Consider the following 25,686-nt stretch of genomic DNA (forward strand, 5'->3'; position numbering starts at 1 on the left):
TATCTACACCCCTAGTGATTTTATACACCTTTATAAGATCACCCCTCATTCTCCCACGCTCTAGTGAAAAAAGTCCCAGCCTGCTCAACCTCTCTCTGTAACTCAGTCCTTCGAGTCCCAGCAACAATCTCATAAATCTCCTCTGCACTCTTTCCAGCTTAAATGGTATCTTTTCTATAGCTGGGTGACTAAAACTGAACACTATTCAGTTATTTTTCCGAAAGGATTGCACTCTTAAATGAAGCTTACTCTCTCATTTATTCCAAATTAATTGTATTTGCTTTACACAGAAATTTTTCTGTCACTTCAGATACTAATAAGAACCACTACCAGAAATGACAGAAAAGTGACCAGTAAGGTTATTCAAGGGCTATAAGAATTTTAGTTTCAAAGAGACCTTGTTCTTTGGTAGAATTCTCCTGAAGTTCTTTACAGAGGCCAAACAGGTGAGAGGGGAGAATCTCAGATTCCCACTTCATGGACTTATTGCCCCAGTGCAGTGCTCAAGGTTAAAGTTCTACTTATCAGGATCACAGAAGAATTTTCAAATAACCAAGGGGCATTTCTACCTACTATACCTTTACCTGTTTCATTTTCCTCAAGCTGCCGACCCAGTTTCATCTTCTGAGCCATAAGGTGACCACTGGTGGAAGGATGAGGTAGTGATGGTTCCACATCTGAAGGGGCTGACACAGCACTAACCCCTGTCCTTTCAGCACCTGCAAAAGAAAATACAGATGGGCTGGGATTACATAATGCTCATAACCTGGGGATGTTCTGAAAGAGCTTTTCACCCAATTGTGTATACACTGTTGTGCGGCAACTAAATCAGGCAGGGTAAGGTCCCAGAAATACCAAAATGATAACTGAAGTCAAAAACTATAGGTGCTATAAATCTGAAACAAAAACAGAAAACACTGGAAGCACTCAGCAGGCCAAGCAGCATTTTGGGAGGAGAAACAGTGTCATTGTTTCAGGTTAAGGATCCTTATCAGAACTAGATAAGTGAGAAAACAAGCACCTTTTAATTTGCAGAGAAGGGAGAAGATGGAGCAAACAGATGGTGCACACCAGAATTATCAAGGTAACAATTACATGAAAAACCAGCAATTAGTGACAGATGATGAAAAAAAGAAACTGAAACAAAGGTCCCACCAATTCTGTGGAGAGAGTGGGAGTAAAAAAGGTTCATTACCCAAAATTGCCAAGTTCAATATTCAGTGGCAAGGGCTGCAACATGCCCTGGTGAAAGATGGAGGTGCTATTCCTCAAACTTCTGTACTGAGGATCAATGGAAGAATGCAGGAAATCAAAGGGAGAGAGATTGTGGGGGAAGTGGGATGAAAAATTAAAGTGACAGGTGACTGGAGGTTCAGAATTGTCCTTGAAGTGAGTAAAGGTGCTCTGCAAAGTGGACATACAATTTGCGTTTGGTTTCTGCAATACAGAGGAGAACACATCATGAGCCCTGAATGTAAAATACAGTAAACTGGAACAAGTGCAATCCCATTGAACTGGTGGAAATTATAAAAGATGATCTATTGAACATGGAAGTTGATGGGTGGAAGTGGAGGACAAGGGAGACCCTATCCTTAAGCTGGCTGGGAGAGGAACCAAGAGCTCAAATACAGTAAAGTGAGAAGACATGGTTAAGAACGCTGTCAACACAAGAGGGAAAGCCACAGAATTCCATCACCAAACACCTTGCATTTCCCTCCCCTTTGAGCATCCTAGAAGGGAAAATTTTGACTACAGCTCCCTAGTTTAATCTTCCATCTCCACTAATCACTTCCCTTCTCATGGCATGCTCCCATACAGCTGTGGGAGACACGAGAACTACTCTTGTACTTCTTCCCCTTCCACCATCCAGGTGAAGCAGCAATTCACTTGCACAACTTCCAATCAACTGTATTTCATTCATTGCTCACCATGTGGTCTCCTCTACTTTATACTGGATGCAGAATGCCTCTCGTCATTTCACAAAGATGACTGAGCTAATTCCATTTACCATTTCTTTGCTGACCCCTCCATCTGTGGCTCTCTACATTGCTCCAATGATGCCATAAGCTGAATAAACTACACATCGTCTTCTGTATGCACACTGCCTCAGAACTCAAAATTGAATTTAAAATTTAAGGTAACTATCTTTCATTCCTTCTGTCCACAGATTTGACTGCACATTTCTGATTCAATTTGTTTCTCATCAGTCTCTAAGTGCTCATTTTTATAGTAATTGTTATCACTGAACTGCACCAAATAACTGATATCCCCCTCTTCTCACCACTGCCCTTAGTTTACCCATTTGAAGTACAACATTCTTTCAGTACATTGGATTGTCAGTCAAAATGAATTTGTGTTCAATTCTCTGGAGTACAAGCCAAATCCACAAACATCTGACTCAAGAGCAAGGGTGCTATCTTTGAGCCATAACTAACAATGCCTCTCAAAATTTCACAGAAGCCACATGATGCAAAATCAATTATTTCCATAAGCTGTGTTGAAAATATATTTTTGTCTTCAATTAATTGGCCCACTTTTAACTGAAATGCCACTACCCTCACTCCCTGCTGAACTACATCGATATTATGCATTTGTCAGTTCCAGAAAGTCTTGAGCCGAGTGGAAAGGCACAGAGCAGAGCCTCATGTAATGCAATTGCAACACATAAGCAGAACCTAATATGCCCCACCCATGGAAGTTACCTGAAGAATGTTGGTTGATGGTAAACCACATCAGACTAGCTTTGCCATCTGTCAAAGCTATCAATTTTATTTTGAAGTTTCTAAACAGCCATGACATTAAGAAACCATTACAAAAAGACACCAAACTTTCTAAAATTTAATTTTCTTCATAATCATCACCTCAAAAGTTAGTAACAACTTTGTTGCAAACACAAGTATTTAAAATGATACAAAATCTCACACTTGTTAGATGTCCACTTACATGATGGGTTGTTACAGCTGTGAGATTTTATATTCTTTTCAGGACGTTGTTAATGTTATCTAACCCAATGGAAGATCTGAGAGCAGATTCTTAACTCTCAATGCAAATGCTGGGGTATTCCAGCAAGCTGCTGCACCACCAAATGAACCTAGTGGTGAAAATCGCAGCCAGGGAATCACCGACAGAACTCAGCCAACAAAGTTGAGAGTCCTAAAGTTACTGACACTTGAAGATAAATATCAGCAGTTCCATCAGAAACCAACAGTAAAACCTTGCAAAACCCAGCCTATCATCATCACTGGAGCAAAGTACAACCATCCCAATGTCCTAAAATTTCACTCATATGCTCTGCAATAAACCCAAGTTGTCAAACACAGGCTCCAATCATTTTATCCAGTAGACAATTCAGAGATTAAGTACATAGGCTCAGTAGAATGCAAAATAAAATTACAAGGGCCCACATACATATTCTCTCACCAAAAAAATTTTTGCTATAATCAAAATTGTGATGTTTCAAAACTGTAGTGCATCTTGAAATTATAACACATTAGCAAATGAGGGAATGATAACAGTTCAGAAAATATTTGAAATTATGCCTTCCTGTAATCCACTACAAGAAGACAGCAAATCCTGGATCACTTCTGCTCACATCTCACGTGGGAATTTTATTGGTTGAAATATCTACCGAATAAAAAAACTCATCAATTCTTCACAAGCAATGAATTTTCAAAAGCAACAGCTTTCCAGTGTCATGAAGTATTTTAAATCTTCAAAATTTAGTGTTAACTTTTCGACATTTGTCACACATCTTCACTGATCCTCAAAAATTAAGATGCAATCATGTAACTAATTAATTTGTGCACCAAGTAAACTGATTCAGCTGTGCAGTGTTCTATGGAAGAATAGAGAGATCTATTCCACAGCCTTGCTTATATTTACAGCAAATATTTTTGTTCACCAATTGCATTATTATTTACTTAAGGCTTGCCCTGAAATCCTTAAGCACATAACTTGATGGCATGCAGGTGTTCACTAACACATTGGCATTTACCAGCAATAAAAATTCCAAATGCTATTTTAAGAACACTGCTTCAACTGTCCAAGGTACAAGATAATAGATAATGCAAAGGGTTTGCAAAAATACACTAATAAACTATATATTCCCTGCAGTAATAATTAAGTACAGAATAATACCTTATTTTCCTAACTAGAACATGAAAAAGCAATGAACACCTTACACTGAATTTGAAGATTAATATTTAGATTGCACATATTACTAAATTGTGTCTGAATTCAGTCTGATTTTTAAGTTACTTTCAAGCCATGCAAATGAAAACTATTCTTTCATTTACTACTCATATGATTGTAAAGAATGCCACTCTAGACGGTGCTTCAGATATAAATTGAGCCCAGCATTACACAACCTGACTGAAGCTGGTCCAAAGCCAACTAAGTACTTCAGACTTTCTCCCAATTTAATCAGCATTTCCAGAGTGCCTGCCCTCTATCTGACACACATTACCTGTCAGCCTCTTCCTTTCTCTCTCATTCTCTGCCTTCATGGCAGAGCCAGACTCAACCCAAGCCTAAATGGTTTAATATGTACATACATCCAACACGAACCCCGCATACAGAATCAAGGTCCTTTGTATTCAGATCGGGTAAGCAGACTCTATGCCATTCTGATGTGCAGTACTGCCAATGCTTCCCAGTAGAATTTTTATTGACTTCTTTAAATAGTCAACCAAAAAATAATACAGTAGTTTCTTTCCATCAGTGAAATGAGAATAGTGCTATGAGACGTTATCCGACTCTCCAATAAACTGTCTAAGTACAGTTATTTAAGCAGAATGCAGCATCAGCTTTTATCCTCCCCCCAGTGGAGCCAATGTCCACCCTTCTCAAATGATTTCTGGTCAAGCTTCAATCAATAGTAAACATGGCAAAGTAACACAATCATTACAACAAGGACAATGAAATTCAATGACCAAAGCAGCTGTCACTTTTAAGCATTTGTATTTTTGAGACAGCAGCTGATTTATAAGTGAAAATAACAAAAGTGATTACTTCTGCATTTAAAAAAAATTTGCAGTACATGTGACCATTCAGCCCATCTTGGCTGTGCTGGCTAAGAAGCCACCCAAATTTGTCCCATACCTCTGCTCCTTTCCTACAATCCCACAATGTTTTCCCATCAAATATACCCCCAATTCTCTTTTGAAAGAGATTATTTATTCTGACTTTACTACACTTTCAAGAAGTGTATTGCAGACCATAACAGGTAACCTACAGGTAGCCCCAATTGTTGCTCCATTTTACAAAATGAGTTGTGGGAAAGCGTACCGCCTTCAGTAGTGAGACCACAACATATCAACTAGCATGCACAGAGTGCAAGCTTCAGTTGCAAAGTAAATAACAAACACTCTGCACATTTAAAATAATAGTCTGACAGAGTTTAAGCAAAAACAAAAAAAAATCAGTTTTGAATGGTTTTCTTCCATTGCAATTAGCTCCGTCTGAACATTAATAATTAGTTGTGTGAGCATTATTATTCTAATAGTTTTCATTAAGCTTGTCAAAAATAGAATAATAATTTTGGTGGCGTTCACCCACCTGTAGACAGTCTACAAAAGGAACTATTCCTTACCATTAGAGATCTCTTTGATGTGATTTGTTTCTATTGTCAGAGTGCTTCCATCCTTGTTGTCCTGCTGCAGAGTATTATTCAGAACTCGGGCTTGGCAATGAGCCTCTGTGCTGTCAATAACTGTTAACAAGGCCTCAAGTGACAACAAGTGAGTGGTGTACAGTTGTCCAGATACAGGAAAAGCATTCTACATAAACAGAAAAAGAACTTCCGTATAATTGCAAATACAAACATTCCAAATATATCACATTTCCATAAATAATTCAATAAGCTTGTTTGGATGACAGCCTATGAAAATTTACAATTATAAAGTGCATCAAACTTGAATAACAAACATTTTTAAGTGGGGAATGAAGCTGGCTTAAATGTAAAGTATACTTGGTAAAGAGAAATTCTCAAAAGCAGGAACAATTGCACTAATTCTCATATTCTCTTCCTAGTTCTATGACTGATGTATACTTTCAAAATATAATGTAGCTTAACAAACTCAGATTATTAAATCATCCTTTTCTAGTGACTGGCATACACCAGAACTGTTCTGTTACAGATTTGCAAAAGCTTACTATTTCTTCAGTCCTATCATCTAGACAATTATCATAGGATTGATTACGAATTTCTCAAAATCAACCTCATTCCTTAGACCGAGAAATACAACTAAAATGAGACAAGAAATGGACTGGGTCAATAATTCCATCGAGCGAATTTACCAAAACGTACCTTAGAAAGGAGCTTGGTAAGATCTTCAAATAGATTACAACAGTAGAAATCACAGTCAAAGTTGATGTACAGTTCAGTGGTAAAGCTTGGGATTCGCCAGAGTTGAACTAGTGCCTCCAAAGCCATTTCTTTCATTTCATATGGCATTTTGGGATTCTCTGAGGTGACCAAATCCATTAGTTTTTTCAAATACATCTGGGGAAAAAATATCAGTCCCACACCACAGACTTTTACAATATGTAAACTACTAAGTTTTATTAGTTCACTAGAATAGTTACCCAATTATGATTTCAGAAACTAACACAAATAATCTACAAGAACAAGATATCTCAGTGGAAGGCAAAGCCTTTGAAACAAACCAATATTTGCCACATCACGCGTGAATCTGCTGGACAAAAGATAAACTGAAATTATACTTAAAGTACTGGACAAGGCTAATTTACTGGTACCAAAAAAACTCAGAATAGGTAGGGTGCTCAAAATTATCTTCTAAACAAAATGCAACTTCAAAATCATTAAATATTTTATATCCTTAGGAAAGAAACTGTAATTGTAAACACTGAAGGTGTTTTTGGTCAGAGATCAAGACAGAAAAATTAGTTGGAGTGCAATTCATTACGAACTATTTTATGGCTGCTCAACCATTCAAAGTTATATTAATCATTACAAATATCCATTTTATAATCTAATTATTCTCAATTCAAATCCCTTCAGTCTAGCCAGCTACACAGGTTAGCACAGTTCACATAAGAGTTTCTGCTACAAACATAATATAATCCTATGAAGATTAAGATAAGTCAATTTGTTCTCCACCAAGTTTAAAATGACTATCAAAAAGTAATGTGCAAAACTTTGGTGTAGTGAACTAAAGAACTATAAGATCTCTGCATCAAAATTAAATGAGGAATCAGAATGCCCATTATTGTTGGTTGCTGTGAATACTCGTGAACCAGATTCAAACTACCAGGAATTCTAGGTTGAAGTGGTAGGCACGGTAGTGTAGAGATTAGTGTAACGCTTTATAGCACCAGCGACCCGAGGTCAATTCCAGCTACTGTCTGTTAAGAGTTTGTGCGTTCTTCCCGCATCTGCGTGGGTTTCCTCCGGGTGCTGCAGTTTCCTCCCACATTCCAAAGGCGTACGGGTTAGGAAGTTGTGGGCATGCTACATTGGTGCCGGAAGCGTGGCGATACTTGCGGGCTGCCCCCAGAACACTCTATGCAAAAGATGCATTTCCCTGTGTGTTTCGATGTACATGTGACTAATAAAGAGATCTTTTCTTAAATTCATTAAATTTCACCTACCTCAAGTTGGAACTTAAGATGTTGCCTCATACTCTCAAATAAAAGGAAGCACAGCCGGAGAGAAGTGGCATACAAGTTAAGACGTTCCACGATTAACAGCTGAAAAGAAAATGACATGAAACATTTATTCTGCAATGCAAAGCCACAAAATGTGTTCTATCACAAAAAGCTTATGAAATTTGACATTCCTACCTGGAACAGGTGTCGGCAGAGCTCATCTTTAATAAGACCCAGCAATGATGTATAATTAGAAATAGGTGCTGATTCTAGTGCTATGGTAAGCAACTGCAAACCCATATGAATCATCACATCAGAATTGTGGCGGTCATGTGGATTGGTGAGTGATATGAGGAAACGGAACAGCTCTCGTATACAAGGCAAACCATATGGAACCAAGGCTGCACCTGAGACAGACACACCCATACATTAGTCCAAATTAAACACAATACTCTACATGAGCTTTCAGCCTTTCCATCTATCTCATCTCAACCATTCACATATCTTTCTATCCCTTTACTCCCACACACTCATTTAGCTTTATTTTGAAAAGCATCAAAGCCACTTGTCACCACTTACTATGGTAGTGATTTTTACATTCAAACACTGAATAAAGGCACACCTCATTTAAAAGACATAAAAAAGAGTAGACCACATGGTCCATCAAACCTGTCCACCATTCATTAAGATTATGGCTGATCTGATTTTAGCCTCAATTCCACTTTCCTACTGTATCCACATAATGCCCGGTTCTCAAAAAAATCTAACAGCCTTCAATATCTGCAATAACTCTGACTTCGCAACCCCATGGACTAGAGAATTACAAAGTAACAATCCTTTTTGAGAAAAGGAAAAACTCCTCCTCATACCTTTCTTAAATAGGTGACACCATCTTCTGAGACTTTGTGCCCTTGTTCTAAATTCTTCCATAAGATCGTAAGGTACAGGAGCAGAATTAGGCCATTTGGTCCATCTGGTCTGTTCCACCATTCAATCACAGCTGATTTTTTTTTAAACCCCATTCTCCCACGTTCTCCCCTTAACCCTGACTAATCAAGAACCTATCAATCTCTGCCTTAAATACACCCAATGACTTGGCCTCCACAGACCTCTGTGGCAACCTCCAGGGGCAAACACCCTCTCAGTATCTACTCTGTCAAGTCCTCTCAGAATTTTATATTTTTCAATAAGATTGCCACTCATTTTGCTTGGGTCCAGAGAGTCTTAACCCAATCTACTTAATTTTTCTTCATTAGATAGCCCCTTCATATCTGACTCAAACTAGTGAACCTTTACTCCACTCTGTCCAAGGCAAGTATATCTCTTAAATAAGGAAACCAAACTGAATTCACTGGTGACTATCTTGTATCAGTTTGGAACTTGGCAAAATTAGAAGTATTCTGTTCACTTCCATTCTATTCAATCCATTCAAAATTGCAAAGATCCATCAGGTTAAGTTTTTAACAGAAAAATAAAATCCCAACCTGCTCAAACTTGCCCGATAACTACAATCTCTCAGCTCTAGTATAATCACTCTAAACTATTCTTGCACTCTCTCATTATGTTTCTGTGCCTTTTTGTTTACAGAAAGGAGACCAGGACCATGAACAGTAGTTTAAACATGGCTTGACCAAGGTCCTACAAAAGGCTAATTTCCATCTTCTTGAATTCTTCACCCAGAGATAAATCCCAGTGTTTTGTTTTTATTTTTAACTGTTGTTGACATGTGAGATGATATACCTGAAGTCCTAAAACCCTTTACCCTTCTATCCCATTTTTCCTTCAATTTCCGGAGGTGTAGATGATGTTTGTTTTTCCTACCAATGGCATCACCTTACATTTATCTAGGTTAAATTTAGGATGCCACTTGGGCGCTCAATCTGATGGTTTTCTGACACCTTCTTGAACTCTTCCTTAGTGTTAGCTATACACTCAGTTTGGTATTACCTACTAATTAAATTCAATTATGAATACAATGACTCTGGCACTAGCCCTAAAAAAAAGTTGCATTTTTGATTTGTGATTAAACTTAATAGGAACCATTTCATCACCATTTGATTAATCTCGTTTCAATCCAAGATATACAAACACTAACACAAACCTTCCTTCTGAGTAGACTGTGTAAACCTAACACCACGAGGGTTAACGTAATCCATATCGTGGACTTCATGGATTGAAGCAGTGTCAGATATTTCTGTGAGGGAGTCATGATCTTCTAACACTTCCGGAATAGATTCAACTGATGTGGATTGAGCCTTCTCTTCCTTGGGCAAAAATTCATCCAATCGTCCGCCCTTCTAAACAAAAAAATTAGCAAGCTTAAAGTCAATTCACCTATTTAGTACATCAAAAATACTTTGTCATAATTCAATGGAATAAGGCTCAAACTTCCTACATAGAGTCACACAAACAGGCCCTTCAGCTCACTGAGCACGTGCCAACCACCAAACACCCATTTACACACATCCACCATTCATTCCCATATTGTTATTCTTCCCACATTCCCATCAACACCTCCCTGATTCTCCCACAAACCGACACACTAGGGGCAATTTATAGTGGCCAATTAATCTACCAACCCACATCTTTGGGATGAATGAGGAAGCTCATATGGTCACAGGGAGAATATGCAAACTCCACAGAGACAGTTACCAGAAGTCAGGATTGAACCCAGGTTGCTGTAGCTGCGAGGCAGCAACTCTACCAACTGCACCACTGTGCTGCTACTGTATAGTTATGGGATGTGCATCTATTTGAGGAACAGGAAAGATCACTACCCATGAACAGCAAAAGAGCAACCTTCCCCATCATTAATGTTAAGAAGCTTTTAAAACTTACTGACCCACTGTGAACACTGCATGATTTAACTGGAAAGCACACAAACCAGTCTAAAAAGCATAGATTAAAAGATGTTAAGTCTGACACGATCATGATGTGTAATGTAAAAGCTGTGGACACGTGCGCAGAAGATGGAGTAAACGGGTAGTTTAGGTATAACTATTCACAAGGTAATAAATGTATGGAATAAACTATTTAGGGAGACAGAGGAGGGAAGACAAACAAATACAAGGGTCTTATGGATCGTTTTTTTGGTTCAAAAAACATCAAGTGAACTGAAGTACTTTTTTTTTGTAACAAAAGTACCGTAACTTACACATTTCTTATAGCCAGTCCATTAAGTCTAAACCAGCTCAAGGCAATTTCGTTCCTTCACTTATTTCCCTGCAACCAACTGGCTCTCAAGCCTATCAGTTCCACATTACAGTCCCCAATTAACCTACCAACCAGCACATCTTTGGGATGTCGGGGAAACCACACAATCACAGGGAAAACGTGCAGCACTGGAGATCAGGATTGAACCCGGGTCCACTGGAATTGTGAGGTAGCAGCACTACCTAGTGTGCCGCCCTTGATTTATATTAACCAATTTTTCAATTCATAATTCTCACCTTCTTGAAACAAATCAACAACATAATTACTCAAAATACACAGCACAGAAAGAGTCGATTTGGTTCAGAAAATCCATGCCACCATTTATACTCCACTTATGCCTTCCCAAATCTTTCCTCACCAAATTCCACAATAACAATCTTAAATTTCTCTCACATGCCTATCAACTCTTCCTTAAATGCATCTATATCATTTACCTCAAACACTTCTGTGTAGAACACTCCTGAGAGTTCCACAACCTCACCACCCTTAGGGAAAAGATGCATTTCCTATTTATTTTGTTTGGTAACTACCTTGAATTTATATCCTCTGGCTTTACTTTTAATTGTCTTATTAGTTATTGAGCCATACAGCACAGAAAACACACCCTTCTGCCCAATTCATCCAAGATGCCAATCTCAGCTAGTCCTATTTTCCTGCATTTGGCCCATATTCCTCTAAACTTTTCCTATCCATGTACCTGTCCAAGTGTCTTTTATATGTTATTATACCTGCCTCAACCACTTTCTCTGGCAGTTCATTCCATATGCACACCATCCTCAGACCCCTTTTAAATCTGTCCCCTCTCACCTTAAACCTATGCCCTCTAGTTTTTGATTTCCTTTCCCTGGGAAAAGGGCCGTGTGTATTCACCTTATTAACCAGCACTATTACACTTAATGATGATTTATGCATTTCTGCTACCAAATCTTCTGGTTCTTCTATTTCTTTTAGGTGCTTTCTTTCTAAAATGGCATGTTACTTCAGTTTTCTGAGCAGAATATAATACCTCAAATTTATCAGTATTGATATCCAAGAGCTAATTATCAAGAGGTGGATGCTTTTGTGTTTGTTGCCATCTTCTTCATTATTGACTATCCCTCCCAATCTAGTGTCATCTGTAAGTTTCGAAACTATACTCTTTATTTCTAAGTCTCAAATCATTAATATTGATTATAATAAGCAGTAGTTGTGGCACAGACACTGTTTTATCCCATTTTCCACCTTGTGCCATTCCGAATAACAACACTTTACCTCCTGCTGTCCTTCAAATTCAAGCCTAAAAGCTATTCACTCTGCATGCCATTACTTCCTACAAGGCAAAACCTAACAGCGTAAATGGCAGCGATGCTTCACTCCCCAATGAGCTCAACGCCTTTTATGCGCGCTTTGAAAGGGAGAATAACACTATACATGTGCGAATCCCCACAGCATCTGACGACCCTGTGACCTCGGTCTTGGAGGCCAATGTCAGAACATCCTTCAAGAGGGTGAACCCTCACAAGGCGTCAGGCCCCAATGGTGTACTTGGCAGGGTACTGAAAATCTGTGCCAAACAACTGGCTGGAGTGTTCAAGGACATCTTCAACCTCTCACTGCTGCCATCAGAGGTTCCCACCTGATTCAAAAGGGCATCAACCGTACTGGTGCCCAAGAAGAGCAGGGTGAGCTGCTTCAAAGACTATCGTCTGGTAGTAGCACTCACATCTGCCGTGATGAACTGCTTTGAGAGTTTGGTCATAGCTAGAATTAACTCCTGCCTGAGCAAGGACCCGGACCTGCTACAATTTGCCTATTGCCACAACAGGTCTACAGTGGATGCAATCTCATTGGTTCTCCACTCGGCTTTGGAGCACTTAGACAACAGCAATACATAGGTCAGGCCACTGTTCATCGATTACAGCTCAGCGTTCAACACCATCCTACCCTCAATATTAATCAACAAGCTTCAAAATCTGGGCCTCTGTACCTCCCTCTGCAACTGGATCCTTGACTTCCTCATCAGGAGGACACAGTCAGTACAGATCGGTAATAACATCTTCTCCTTGCTGACAATCAACACAGGCACACCTCAAGGATGAGTGCTAAGTCCACTGCTCCACTCTCTCTACATTCATGACTGTGTGGCTAGGCACAGTTCAAACGCCACCTATAAATTCGCCAATGACACTACTGTTGTTGGCAGAATCTCTACTGGCGACGAGGAGGCATGCAGGAGTGAGAGATTGGCTGGGTTGGGTGGTGTCACAACAACAACCTCGCACTCAACGTCAGCAAGACCATGGAATTGATTGTGGACTTCAAAAAGGGAAAGTCTGGAGAACACACACCAGTCCTCATTGAGGGATCAGCAGTGGAAAGGGTGAGCAGCTTCAAGTTCCTGGGCGTCAACATCTCAGAGGATCTATCCTGGGCCCAACACATTGATACAATCACGATGAAGCAGCTCTACTTCATTAGGAGTTTGCCGAGATTTGGTATGTCACCAAAGACTTGTACAAATTTCTACAGATGTACGGTGGAGGGCATTCTGACTGGTTGCATCACTGCCTGGTATGGAGACTCCAATGTGCAGAATCGAAAGAGGCTGCAGAGAGTTGTAGACTCAGCCAGCTCCATCACGGGCACAACCCTCCCTACCATCGAGGACATCTTCAAGATGCGGTGACATCCATCATTAAGGACCCTCACCATCCGGGACATGCCCTCTTCTCATCAGGGAGGTGATACAGGAGCTTGAAGAGCCACACTCAACATTTCAGGAACAGCTTCTTCATCTCGGCCATCAGATTTCTGAACAGTCCCTGAACCCATGAACTTTACCTCATTATTCCTCTTTTGCAATATTTTATTTATTTATTTTGGGTAACATCGTAATTTTTGTGTCTTGCACTGTACTGTTGCCGCAAAACAACAAATTTCATGACATGCATCAGTGATAATAAACCTGATTCTGATTCATTGCACTATCAAATTACAACTTATCAAAGGCCTGTAAGAAATACTGATGAATTATATTTGCTGTATTATCCATGTTTATTTAACGAACCTGGTCAAGAAAGATCTTTCTCTTTGATGCCCATGCAGCTATATTTGATTTTCTTCTACTATTTCCTTTATTTTTGCTTAAGTTCTACAATTACCTGGACATAACAGCCCAGATTTTGCCTCACTTTGCAAACAATTCAGCCAAGAACTGCTGACATTTCGCAGTTCAAGCGCAGGTAATGTTCAGCTGAAATTTCTACTTATTCAGTGCTATGATAATCAAACTGATAAGTTAGAGACATCAAAGTAGCAAATGAAGAGGGTAGCATCAGTATATGTGTGGAAACTAGAGCTGTGCTTTGGACAATGTTACCAAAGGGCAGCATATTGTTGAGAAACAAAAAATGAACAAGTATTAACCAACTGGAGAGACCAGATTTAGAAAGTATCCATGGTAGGCTATTCTCTAACAACAACTGACTGGGTCAGAATAGAAGCAGCAGAGTTGGCTGCAAACAGTTAGACAAAAGGGTCTGGAGGATGCCGTGATCAACCATGTCAAAGGTGGCAGATAGGTCAAAAAGGATAATGAGGGAAATCATTTTTGTCACAAACATATAGAATGTCCCAAATGACTTTCTTTTGCTTCAATGTCACTTGACAGGAGAGTTTTAAACTAAGAGTTCTGGATAAGATGAGCACAAATCTGGGAATTTACAGTATGTTTACGGACCTCAAAGAAGAAAGAGAATTTGGAGATGGGACTGTGGTTTGCAAGGGCAGCATGCCGAAAGATTGTGCAAGGATATGGGTGATGCCTGCAAAGTTACCATATGAAAATGTATATTGGCTGAAATACTATGCATTTTGCTTTTACACTCAAAGAAAATGTGGCTTACTCTTCCAATGTCTGTGCCATAATAAACCACTAGAAATAAAATTAAAACAATGAAGTAAACACCAAAAGGTTTCAGGACAATAACTGAACAGGATGTAAAGTAATTAATCACTTAAAATCTCTATATAATGGAATTTACCTGAGACTCTTGCTGAGCATGTGGCTCTATTATTTTCTCTTCACCTGGTTCACCAGAAGGGGTGCTTGCTGGAGTGACTTGATCAAGGTCAGTGAGGTCTTCTTTCGAAGCTGTCTTCGAAGAAAATCCCACACCACTGTCTGTGGCAGGGCTTAAGAGAGTTGATGGATTTTCAGAAACAGTTGAAGTTGCACTGCTCACAGGTACTACTGAATGTTCCAGAAAGGGTGTTTCACCTTTAAACCAACAAATATATCACACATATAGATAGTAAAATTAACATTCTTTATCATCAATTCATTCTTGGTACGTTATATTTTAAAAAGTTCAAATTATGGACATCCAGCTATTTTTCATTCACATTCCCCAAGTTAAGAGTCTATTTGTGTTTTCTGATTTCTTATTTACTGTTTTCCAGGTTACTGTGAAAAACATTCTACTGGGTGTTACTGTGGCATTCACAGGGATACCCAAAACAAGATCCAGCCATTCAGACCCACATGTAGACCATTATAGGCTGAGGTTGTGTGCAAGATATTCAGCCATAAAGAAATGATTAGTCCCTATACTTTAACCACCATGTGTATAAATTTAGTGTTCTTTCAAATTCATTTTAAATGATACCTCAAAGCCAATGTTCATGCAGAATCGTGGTGCTCAAGAAAAATAATCAAATTTTGAAAGGCAAATATTTTTAACTCAAATTCTTCTGAACTTTTCACAAGGAAAATTGTTTGTAAGATTTCCTTTCTCAGGAACAATGAGAAATATAAACCATACCTGGATGATTGTTCAAGAGCTGAGGTACAGAACCTATTGAACTATGTAAGACCTGGCCAGGAACAGACTGCTGATCAGACACAAGTGCAAGTTTGTTCGCATGACGAGAAGGTCGTGGTGATTTCTTCTGCTTTTTCCACTTTGATGAGTCACTCATTCCTCCAGCCCTCATTTTAAGCTGCAAGGTGAATTTAAATACATTATAATACAAGCACTGCTTTAAAATACTGAGAGTCAAATCCAAATAAAGATATTTCCCTGCTTGTATACTTCCCTCTTCAGTTTTTCAAATGCAGTAAGTAATGCTCACAGCATAAAATTAAAAAAAGCAAAATGCACATTTATAAATAGTAAAGCAATACTATGGAATGAAGTTCATCCTATACCTATACCACAATCAATAATAAAAGGTGAAGCACATCACTGATATGGAAGTGACCAGAAGGTTATCATATTAAAATGCTTTGATATGGTTGTATAAAATTTGTTCCCAGATGTCTGCCAATTCTGTAGTAAATTCGTGCATCACATTTTAACTTGTTAATAACTTTAACACTTATAAAATTTACACTTTGGTTATTCTTCTATGCACTCTAAAGGTGAAGGATTAGCTATGCAGTAGGGTTTATTCATATCTTCATTAAGGGCATTCCAAAAACAGCAATGGAATCTCAGCTAGGTTAATTAGCTCTGCATAAACATGCTAAGCACACATGGGGGGAGAAAAGCAGGACACTACAGACAAATAAAATGTCACAACTTATGCTATTGTACCAATTCATTTTGATCCAAAGCAAAACTGAAAGTAAATGGTCAGTTAACTGATCAACCCTCCTCCCCCACCCAAAACCCTTGCCAAGCTATACAGGTTGAATCTTGGTCTGAGGTTACTGAAGAACAAAAGCAACCCAAGTTTTAAAAAAATCTTTCCTTGCTACATATCTACCAGTTGGTGTAGCAGCATATCACAATACATATGTGGGAATGACAGGAATAGATATTTTGAAGAGATCCATCAATGATGACGTGTGCTGCTGCAACCAAATATATAAATGAAATTATCAGGAATACCGCATGTTCCTTAAATGTGCTGTTTGGCGATATTATGGAAATAAAAGCATTCCAAGTTGGAAATGATGAGGATTTTAATATTTATGCACACAAACTAGAAATAAATTGTAGAAGTCCTGTAAATATGCAAAAAAGTTAAATTTGGATCCCCTGCAGTTTGAAGCAGGAAAAATTACATCAGAAAATAAAAGCAGAGAAATTAAATCAAAGGTTTTGTATCCGTCTTCACAGAAGACACAGAAAACCCTCTCAGAGATAGTAGATGACCCAGAGTGAAAGAGGAACTCAAAGACATGAGCAGCAAAGACATGGAAAAATTAACATGACAGAAAGACATTAAGCCCACTGGACCTGATGAGTTGCATCCCAGTGTTTTGAAGGTGGAAGCTATGGAGATAATGGATGCACTGGTTGTCATCGTCCAAAATTCCACAGATTCTAGAATTGTTCCCACAGTCTGCAAAGTAGCAAATGTAATCCCAGTATTTTAGAAAGAAAGGAGAGAACAGAGGGAACTATATCTCAGTTAGCCTGACATCAGTAGTAAAGAAAATGCTGGAATTTATTATTGACAAATTGGTGACAAGGAACTTAAAAAATAACAATAGGATAGTGCAAAGTCAAAATGAATTAATAAAATCATGTTTGACAAATCTTTTTGAAAATTTTTTAAGGTTTTACTTAGCAGAATAGATGAGGGCAAACCAGTTCCTGTAGTGTATTTGGACTTCCATTAGGCCTCTGTTAAGGTACCGTGCTAGAGATTATTAAACAAAATCAACAGACTGGCATGGATTGAAGATTGGCTGACAGACAGAAAACAGAGGGAGAAGATGGGTCATTTTTGGGTTTGGGTGCTGTCGCAGAGATCAGTGTTGTTCATAATCTCTGTCAATAATATATTTGAGAGGACCAAGTGTAATATATCCAAATTTGCTGAAGGTTCAAAGCTAGGTGGGTGTGTGGGCAGTGAGAACGATGCAAAAGGTATTTTAGTGGGATAAAGACAGGTTAACAGCACAGTCAAGGATGTGGTAAATGGCATACAATGCGTAAAAAAAATATAGGGTCTTCCACTTCAGTAGAAAAGATAGAAAGACAGGATTTATTTTTAAGGGCAAGAAACTGGTGTTCGGAGGGACCTTGGTGCCTTCGTAGACAAGTCACCAGAAGTTAAAATGCAGATAGTGTGAGCAATTAGGAAGGCAAATGGTTTGTTGACCCTGATTGCCAAAAGACACGAGCACAAGAGTAGAGAAATCAATTACGTACAGCACCATTGAGAATGCATTAATACGATATGCAGGCTACTCTCCCTGACCACAAAAAGGTATATTTGCCATAGAAGGAGGGTAGTGAAGATTCATCTGATTGATTCCTAGGATGGATGGTTTGTGGTTTGAAGGCAGAGTAAGCAGACTAAGCTTGAACTCTCGAGTTTACAAGAATCAGAGATGGCCTCTTTGAAGCATTTAAAATTCTTATGGGACTTGACAGTGTTGATGTTTTCCCTGGCTAGAGAGCCTAGAAGCAGGGTTCAGAGACTCAAAATAAGGAGTCAGCTATTCAGGATAGAGCTGAAAGTTCTTCATCCAGAGGGTAATGAATTTTTTCAGAAGTCACAAGCCAAGAGCCCTAGGAAGATTGAGTTGCTATACAAAAGAGAGGTCTACAGATTGTTGCTATTAAGAGAATCAAGGGATATAGGAAGTGCAGAAAAGTGGAGCTGAGGGATAAGATCAACCATTGGTGCAGCAGGATTAAGAAACCAAAAGGCCTACTCCTGCTTCTATCTGTGCTCTATTCTATCCACAACATCCTGACAGAAAACAAAATCAAGAAACCATAAAGACAGAACATTCTAAGATGTTGTTGCACATAATCGAGTCAATGAAGATTCTGTTACAAGCGACAGTTTTAGAGTATTTGAGAGGAGCGGGAGAAAGGGGAGTATTTTTCCAACTTAATGGGTTCCAATTAAGCCAATTCATTCAACGGGGCAAAAACAAAACAGATTATAGGGAATTTAACTTTTATTATATCACAATGGGCATAGTGTACTAAACAGCATATGAAACCATCAATTTCACACATAAACTATTTTACATTAACAATGTTGAGACCAAATAAATTGAAGAATAAAGTGCCAAAAGTAAACACAAAACAAACAAATATTAGAAAATGTCAAACATCTAATAATGTTCAGATCCTTTGATCCTGATAAATGATTTATTCTGAAAGCATTAAACCACTTTTCCTGTACTTATGTGGTTTAAAAAAATTGAGTGTTTTTGTTTTGAATTGAAAGCATTAACATAATTTCTATTCACCATACAAGAAAATAGAAAAATGAATGAAACTGCAGTCAGTAAGTGATATGTTAAAAATCCCTCACTGCCGTTTGAATGGCAGGTTCTGGATCCAGAAATAGTTGTGACAGTCACATGAAGAGAGTGGTCATTTCTCTTTTTGAATGATGTGTCAATGCAATTGGAAAGAATGCATTTCCAAGAATACCTTTAGATTCAGTGCATGTTACATTCCACACCCATTTTGCCCCAATTTCTGTGAAGTTCTCTCCCTGATTTGCTTTAAACATTTCCAACAAAATCCAGCAGTCATAATGACTCTGTATTAACTTCAATTTTAACAGCCATGGTGAAAAAAAAATCAAAATCAGCATTCACATTTCCTCTGCTTCCAAGTCACTTGTGGATATCAAATCATCCCAAATTTTACCAGGATGTTAAAACAGTTCATACATGCCTTTAAATGTTGAATTATTTTCAGTAATCTGATAAAACTTATACTGCTTCATGCTGCTTGCAGCCATATTTTTTTAAACAGTATTGCTTGTGCTAAATTATTAATTAGGGCCACCCCTTTTGATAATACTCCCACAAGCTATTTTTGTTAAACACAGCTATTCTATGTAAAGATAAAGAATAAAAAGATCTTTTTCACTTACTCTGTGAACATTATAATAAATTTGATAATGAAAAATATTGCTACTAATTTAAATTAAGTTTGCCTCCTAAAGAACACTTCGACCTGCTAAGTGTTTCAGACTCACATTTGCAGAAATATTTTGCTTATATATTTACACTTGTATTATCAGCATACGGATATAAACATAAATGAGAGCAACATGACAGGGCTTTGTTATTTGTTCATTCCTTTTGAGAAAATTTACAGAATACTACAAAACAAAATTTACAAGAAATCTCAGACCTCCCACTAACAGAAAACCAAGGGACTGAGGAGTAACATCTCAGAAAATCTATAATTAGGTTCTTCTATTTTATATGCAGTATTAATAGAGTTTTCATTTACTTTATCAATGTGTCCTAATGCATGTTTTAATAGGGAACATTATTGCTAACATAAACTAATTCTAACTTCCAAAGACCTTCCTACAATCTAAATTTTTCCATCTCATATTTTTGACTGTATTCTCAATTTAGTAAAATTTTACCTTGCTCATAGAATTAAACCTATAATGTTGGCAAACAAATGTAAATTTGTAGTTTCTACCAGTGCTTGTATTAGGGACAAGTTTTTGTGCCAATTTAATACTAATTTGACAGAGAAAATGCAAGACCCAATTAACATACAATAGTAAAGGAATATACATATTCACAAAATGTTCTAAAAATGCTTAATGCAAAAATCAAACCTGTCTGTTGAATATTTCAGAATATAGTGAAGGTCAAAATTGCTAGCACAACATAGCATAGTAACGGCAAAGAAATGTACTCCATCTACCTGCCATTGCTCATCAGAGCTTGGAGCAAGAAACACCAGATTTCAAGGAGTACAATCTATTTACTAGTAATTTACTAATGTGGTTTCATACAACCAATGATGGATTCAAGGGAACAACATCTGATGCTTTGAGACCAACCTTGCGTAGGTTAGTTAACTCCAATCGTTATGTATATTGGTAATGAGAACTGACACCTTCAAAAAAGTTTTGCTTAATAGGGAAATGGTATAAGAGCTCACTGAACTTGATGGAAAATATGCATTCTATATATGGCCAATAAAGGATTATTGTATTTATGGGGTAGGACAACATAAATTTTCACTTCTGCATTTAATTAGTTTAAACTGAAGTTATAACAAAATTCTTTCATCATAGGATTGCAGACTTTAAAGAATATGAAATGAAATTATGGCTATTTGGCACCCCAACTCACTCCCCCAACTCCATTCAGTGCAAAACAGAATTAAAACTTTGGTGACTTCCTTCCACTGACATAGCTTGCATCATTCTGATATCCTTACCTGCACTCGTTTGTTTTTCCACATGATAGTGTAAGCCTCAGGGGGAAAAAATTGCAGTTGCCAGTAAATAGTAAATTAAAAGTTGAAAAGTGATTGTGATAAAGGGATTCAAAAAAAATCTCAATTAAACTTTACACTTAATGTTCATTATTTAAAATTTGAAAGCATACAAAACTAGAGATCCTCATTATAAGTATAGCCATATATGAATTTTAAGACAGATATTCATGCCTTGGGATGTCCATTTTAACCAATTGAAAGTGAAGCTTTCAAAACATGACCGCCACCTCATGCAGTACTTGATGCAAACCATGCAACATAATCAAAGGCTTTATAATGAGGACACAACAGATCATTTCAAAGTCTACAACTTTATTTGGAATTACTAATTACCTGCATTTCAATGAGTCAAATATCAAGAAGTTTTAATTGGAATTTCAACAAATGTTTCTATATTATGATAGTGCTTATTTGTAAAAAATAGTTTTGCATTTCTGTTTCTTGTGCTGATAGAAAACCATGTTTATACAGAGGCCATGTATTCTGACCTTCACAGGGAGAAGCTGGAATATTACTCTAGCTTACATACTATCTTACACATGCTCCAAGATCACTTAAAAGTTTTCAGCATGCTCACCCATTAATTTAAAAAGTGCCATTTTATTTTCGATTTATTAGCATGGAGGGTGAATTATTCAAAACTAAGTATTTTGGGCCACAATTTTATGAAGTATAGAGTAACGTAATAGTGATGTTCTTTTGTAGTACTGGTGAAAGTACAATTTACACCTCAATGGTCTTCACATTAAAAACCATATTTTGTCTTCAAGGATTAAAAAAGAAACTCTCAGCATATCAGAAGAATAAAAACTGAAAAAAGTATGCAATGCAAACTTCAATTCATGAATGAATAGGGTATTATGGTGCAATATTTTAAAGTTGATCTTGAGATGGAAATCAGGGAAATCGATTGTGCCAGAGATAGGTAGATCCTGGCAAGAGTCCAATATGCTCTGTTTATTAACACCACACTGAAAGAAGTTTCAAGTCGTCCAACAGATAATGTCAGCCAGACCTCAACAGGTCTGTAGTTCTGGAGAGTGACCTTTGTTTTGAGGCATTAATGTACTAATCATAGATCTCTCTCTAGGAAAAGGAATAAAAGGCATGTGTGCGCATTTGAGAAACTAAAGCAAAATGGAGTGGCAAGGGAGAAGAGAGCAAAAGAAAAACTGTTCCGAAACTATAAGTAAATAGAATGAAGGTTTCCTTGTCCTGCATTTTTTCCTTTCTTACTTGGTCACTGAAATGTTTGAATATGTAAACATAGCAAAAGTTTCTGCAATTGCAAAGTGCCAAAATCAAATGCTGTATAGTTTAAAAGGAAATGCTGGACCTGAACTTTCAGCTCTGGGACAGGCAGAAATGGAATTGCAAACACAAAAGTCGACTTCAGACTCTCAAGGTACCGCACGATGTTCTGCTAATGCAAATCAAGTCAGCCAGGATAACAGAAACATTCTTGGCCAAAGAGGGTGAACAGTTGTGCGTTTCTCCATATGCCTCTCGTACTTTACCCACGATCACTTACTACTTTCCCAATCTTAAAACAACTGAAACTTTAAATACAAGAGAAAAACAACTAGTCAACACTTGTATAGAAATGCATGCACCTGAACCTAGGAGGGCAACAACAGTGCCTGGTCTGCTGGGTGCTTTCAGCATTGTGTTTTATTTCAGATTTTCAGCAACTACCGTATTCTGCATGTCTAACTTCCAACATGTTCTTTTGTTCCTTTACTTTTCTTGATTGATCTCATTCAGCTACTAACTAGGCAACACCAAGTGTTTTCGTGCTTCCTGGATAACCTTGGTCTCCACCCTATCAGAGACATTCAATTTTTCCTCTTCATGCCTCCCTTTCTCTGAAGTTTGAATACTGTTTTCTCACTTTTCTGTTCATATGAAGGATCACTGACCCCAAAACCCTGACTCTATTTCTTTCTGCATATATGCTGCCTGGCCTGCTAAGTGTTTCTAAAAAGTTCTGTTTTCATTTCAAATTTCCAGCATCTGCAGTATTTCATTTCAAGAACAATAACAGAGATTGGTCTTCTGTGTGGCACTTACACCAGTACTTTGACAGGCTCTCTGAAAAAATGAGGAAAAATGGGTAACACAACAAGATGCCCAAACTAATTGTTCAGACTGTTCAAATGACCTTTTACCAATTTTAAAAAAAGGGTGTTTTCCATATATTGGAAAAATTCCAAAAGAACACTCAATCCTCAATTTCCTGTCAAATAATGATTTAGTGTCATTGCAACCTTTCAAATGTTTTTATTTAAAATCCTGAACTCTTTGAGAAACATTAAGTAAGCGTTGCCAGGCACAAAGCAGTCAAAATAAGATCGTAATGCATACAAGCAAAGAAAACACATAAAAACAGGATGGAGTAAATTAAACACACAGCTCTATTTAAGCAAATGAAATCAATGGAAAATAAAGTATCATTCTACCTTCTTCATACTGGTTCCCACAAAACTCTTAGCTTCTTCTTTAAATTGAGGCAACCTACAGAAAATTAACAATATGTTAGAAACTATCAAAGCAACACTGAAAGAAGAGTTTCAGAAATAAATATCCTTTTTGTCCTGTACTTTCACATAAAGATACAGAATCATGGCTCAGTACGGTGCAAGGGGAGTATGTATTCATCAAATACATACTGTTACATTTGAAAAGCAATCCACGTAATCCTACCTTTCTGATTTTCCCCTATACTTCAATATTTTATGTAAGTATCCAATCTCTCCTGGTTACCATTTAACCTATTTACACTTCTACATTATCAGGCAGTGAATTCCAGATCCCAGCCATTTACTACATGAATATTATTTGTCATTTTGCCACTTACATTTTTGCCAATCGCTTTAAATTTGTGCCCCCTTTCCGCTACACAGACAAGAGTTTCTCTCTATTATTTTATCTAAATCCCTAATTTTTGAAACACCTCCAATATTTCCATAGATTTATGCACAAACATTCCCAGTTTCAATTTTCCTTGAGGCCACATTGGAATTGGATTTCTTCATTCTTCCTACCAAAGTACATCACCTCACTCTTAAACTGGGTTGAATTTTATCTGTTATGCATCAGCCCATTTCACCAGCCTGTCGATATCCTTAAAGTCTATTATTATTACTCCTCACTACACTTCCAAGTTTCTTGCCACCTGAAAATCATGAAGTGAGTGACCCTTCATTCCAAAACTATACCCCTAGATCTATATACCTACACATAATCTCACTCCATTTAAATAAAATTTGCTTTTTCATTCTTCCTTCTAGATAATCTCACATTTTCCACATTATACTCCATTTGCCAACTTCTTTCCCTCTTACTTACTCTATCTATATCCCTTTGTATGTTCTTTGCGTCCTGCTCACACTGACCCATCTAATTTTTAAATCAACAACAGATTTGGCCAGAATACATGTGGATAGAGGAACTAAGTAATTAATATAGGTTAGAAACAGTTGAAGCACCAGCACTGGTCCCTATGGCACTCCACTATTTACTAACTGCCAGTCAAAAAATGACCCAGTTATCCCTGGAACACTTTGCCAGGGGAAATGGTGGAAGCAGATACAATAACAATGTTTAAGAGGCATATCAACAGGCACAGAAAAGGAATGCAGGGATATAGACCAGGTTCAGGCAGATGGGATTAGCTGGGATTGGCATCATGGTCAGCACAGACACCATAGGCCAAAGGACCTGTTCCTGTGCTGTACCATTTTACATGTTCTATCCCAACCCTCCATTTTCTGTTAGATAGCCACTTCCCTATCCATGACAATATATTAAACCCAACCCACACCCTTACTTTGAGGGACCTTTACTGAGGTGCCTTATGAAATGCCTTCAGAAAATCCAAATTGCCTACCACTACTGGTTCAGCTAATCCACTGTTTGTTATATCCTCAAAGAAGTCTAACAAAATGATCAAACCTTATTTCCCTTTCATAAAACCACGTTAACTCTGCTTGACTACCTTATAATTTTCTGAACGCTATTACTTCCTTAATGAATTAAAGTATTTTCCCAATGACAGATGCGAGGCTAACTGGCCTTCAGTTTACTATTTTCTGACTTTGCAGTTTTCCAATCCTCTGGGATCTCTCCAGAATCCAGGGAATTTTGGTAGATCAAAACCAAAGCATCCACCATCTCTGCTGCCATCTTCTTTATGACCCCAGGATGCAGGCCATCAGGTTCTGGAGCTGGTTGGCCTTTGACACTTGGCCCGATCATTTTGCCTAATAATTTTTTTGCTGCTGATAGAAGTGATTTCTTAAGTTCCTCCCTCCCTTTAGCCCCTCGATAATTATTATATTTTAATGCTTTTCAGTCTTCTATCCAAAATCTATCCAAAAGTTACTTCAGATGTCTGCCACTTCTCTATTTTCCACTATTAATTCCCTAGTCTCTTCTTCTAATAGACCAGCATTTACTTTATCTCTTCTCTTCCTTATGCATCCTTAGAAGTTCATAAGGTCTGTTTTATATATTTGCATATTACATGCTAGTTCGTCTTTTCACTTTTTAGTTATCCTTAGCCAGATTCTACAAACATCCCAATTCTCTGACCTACCACTAATCTTAACATTTTATATCCCTTCTTTTCATTTGATACCAACCA

General features: G+C 37.7%; 1 protein-coding gene across 5 annotated transcripts in view; it reads right to left on the reverse strand.

Moving 5' to 3' along the window:
• Positions 1-25,686, reverse strand: part of gbf1 (golgi brefeldin A resistant guanine nucleotide exchange factor 1) — a 188,527-nt gene that overhangs the window by 46,630 nt on the left and 116,211 nt on the right. For 3 of the 5 annotated variants that reach the window (XM_052041321.1, XM_052041319.1, XM_052041318.1), the window contains 10 exons: positions 23,501-23,555; positions 20,982-21,017; positions 15,624-15,801; positions 14,844-15,079; positions 9,710-9,905; positions 7,804-8,015; positions 7,612-7,710; positions 6,308-6,502; positions 5,591-5,777; positions 585-719 (listed from right to left, as the gene is read on the reverse strand). In XM_052041321.1, coding sequence (XP_051897281.1) covers positions 585-719; positions 5,591-5,777; positions 6,308-6,502; positions 7,612-7,710; positions 7,804-8,015; positions 9,710-9,905; positions 14,844-15,079; positions 15,624-15,801; positions 20,982-21,017; positions 23,501-23,555 — 1,529 coding nt within the window. The remainder of the gene's footprint in view (positions 1-584; positions 720-5,590; positions 5,778-6,307; positions 6,503-7,611; positions 7,711-7,803; positions 8,016-9,709; positions 9,906-14,843; positions 15,080-15,623; positions 15,802-20,981; positions 21,018-23,500; positions 23,556-25,686) is intronic. The other 2 variants (XM_052041322.1, XM_052041320.1) reach the window with 1 other exon arrangement.

The sequence above is a fragment of the Pristis pectinata genome, chromosome 30 (genome assembly GCF_009764475.1).
Source record: "Pristis pectinata isolate sPriPec2 chromosome 30, sPriPec2.1.pri, whole genome shotgun sequence".
In the NCBI taxonomy this organism is placed as follows: Eukaryota; Metazoa; Chordata; class Chondrichthyes; order Rhinopristiformes; family Pristidae; genus Pristis; species Pristis pectinata.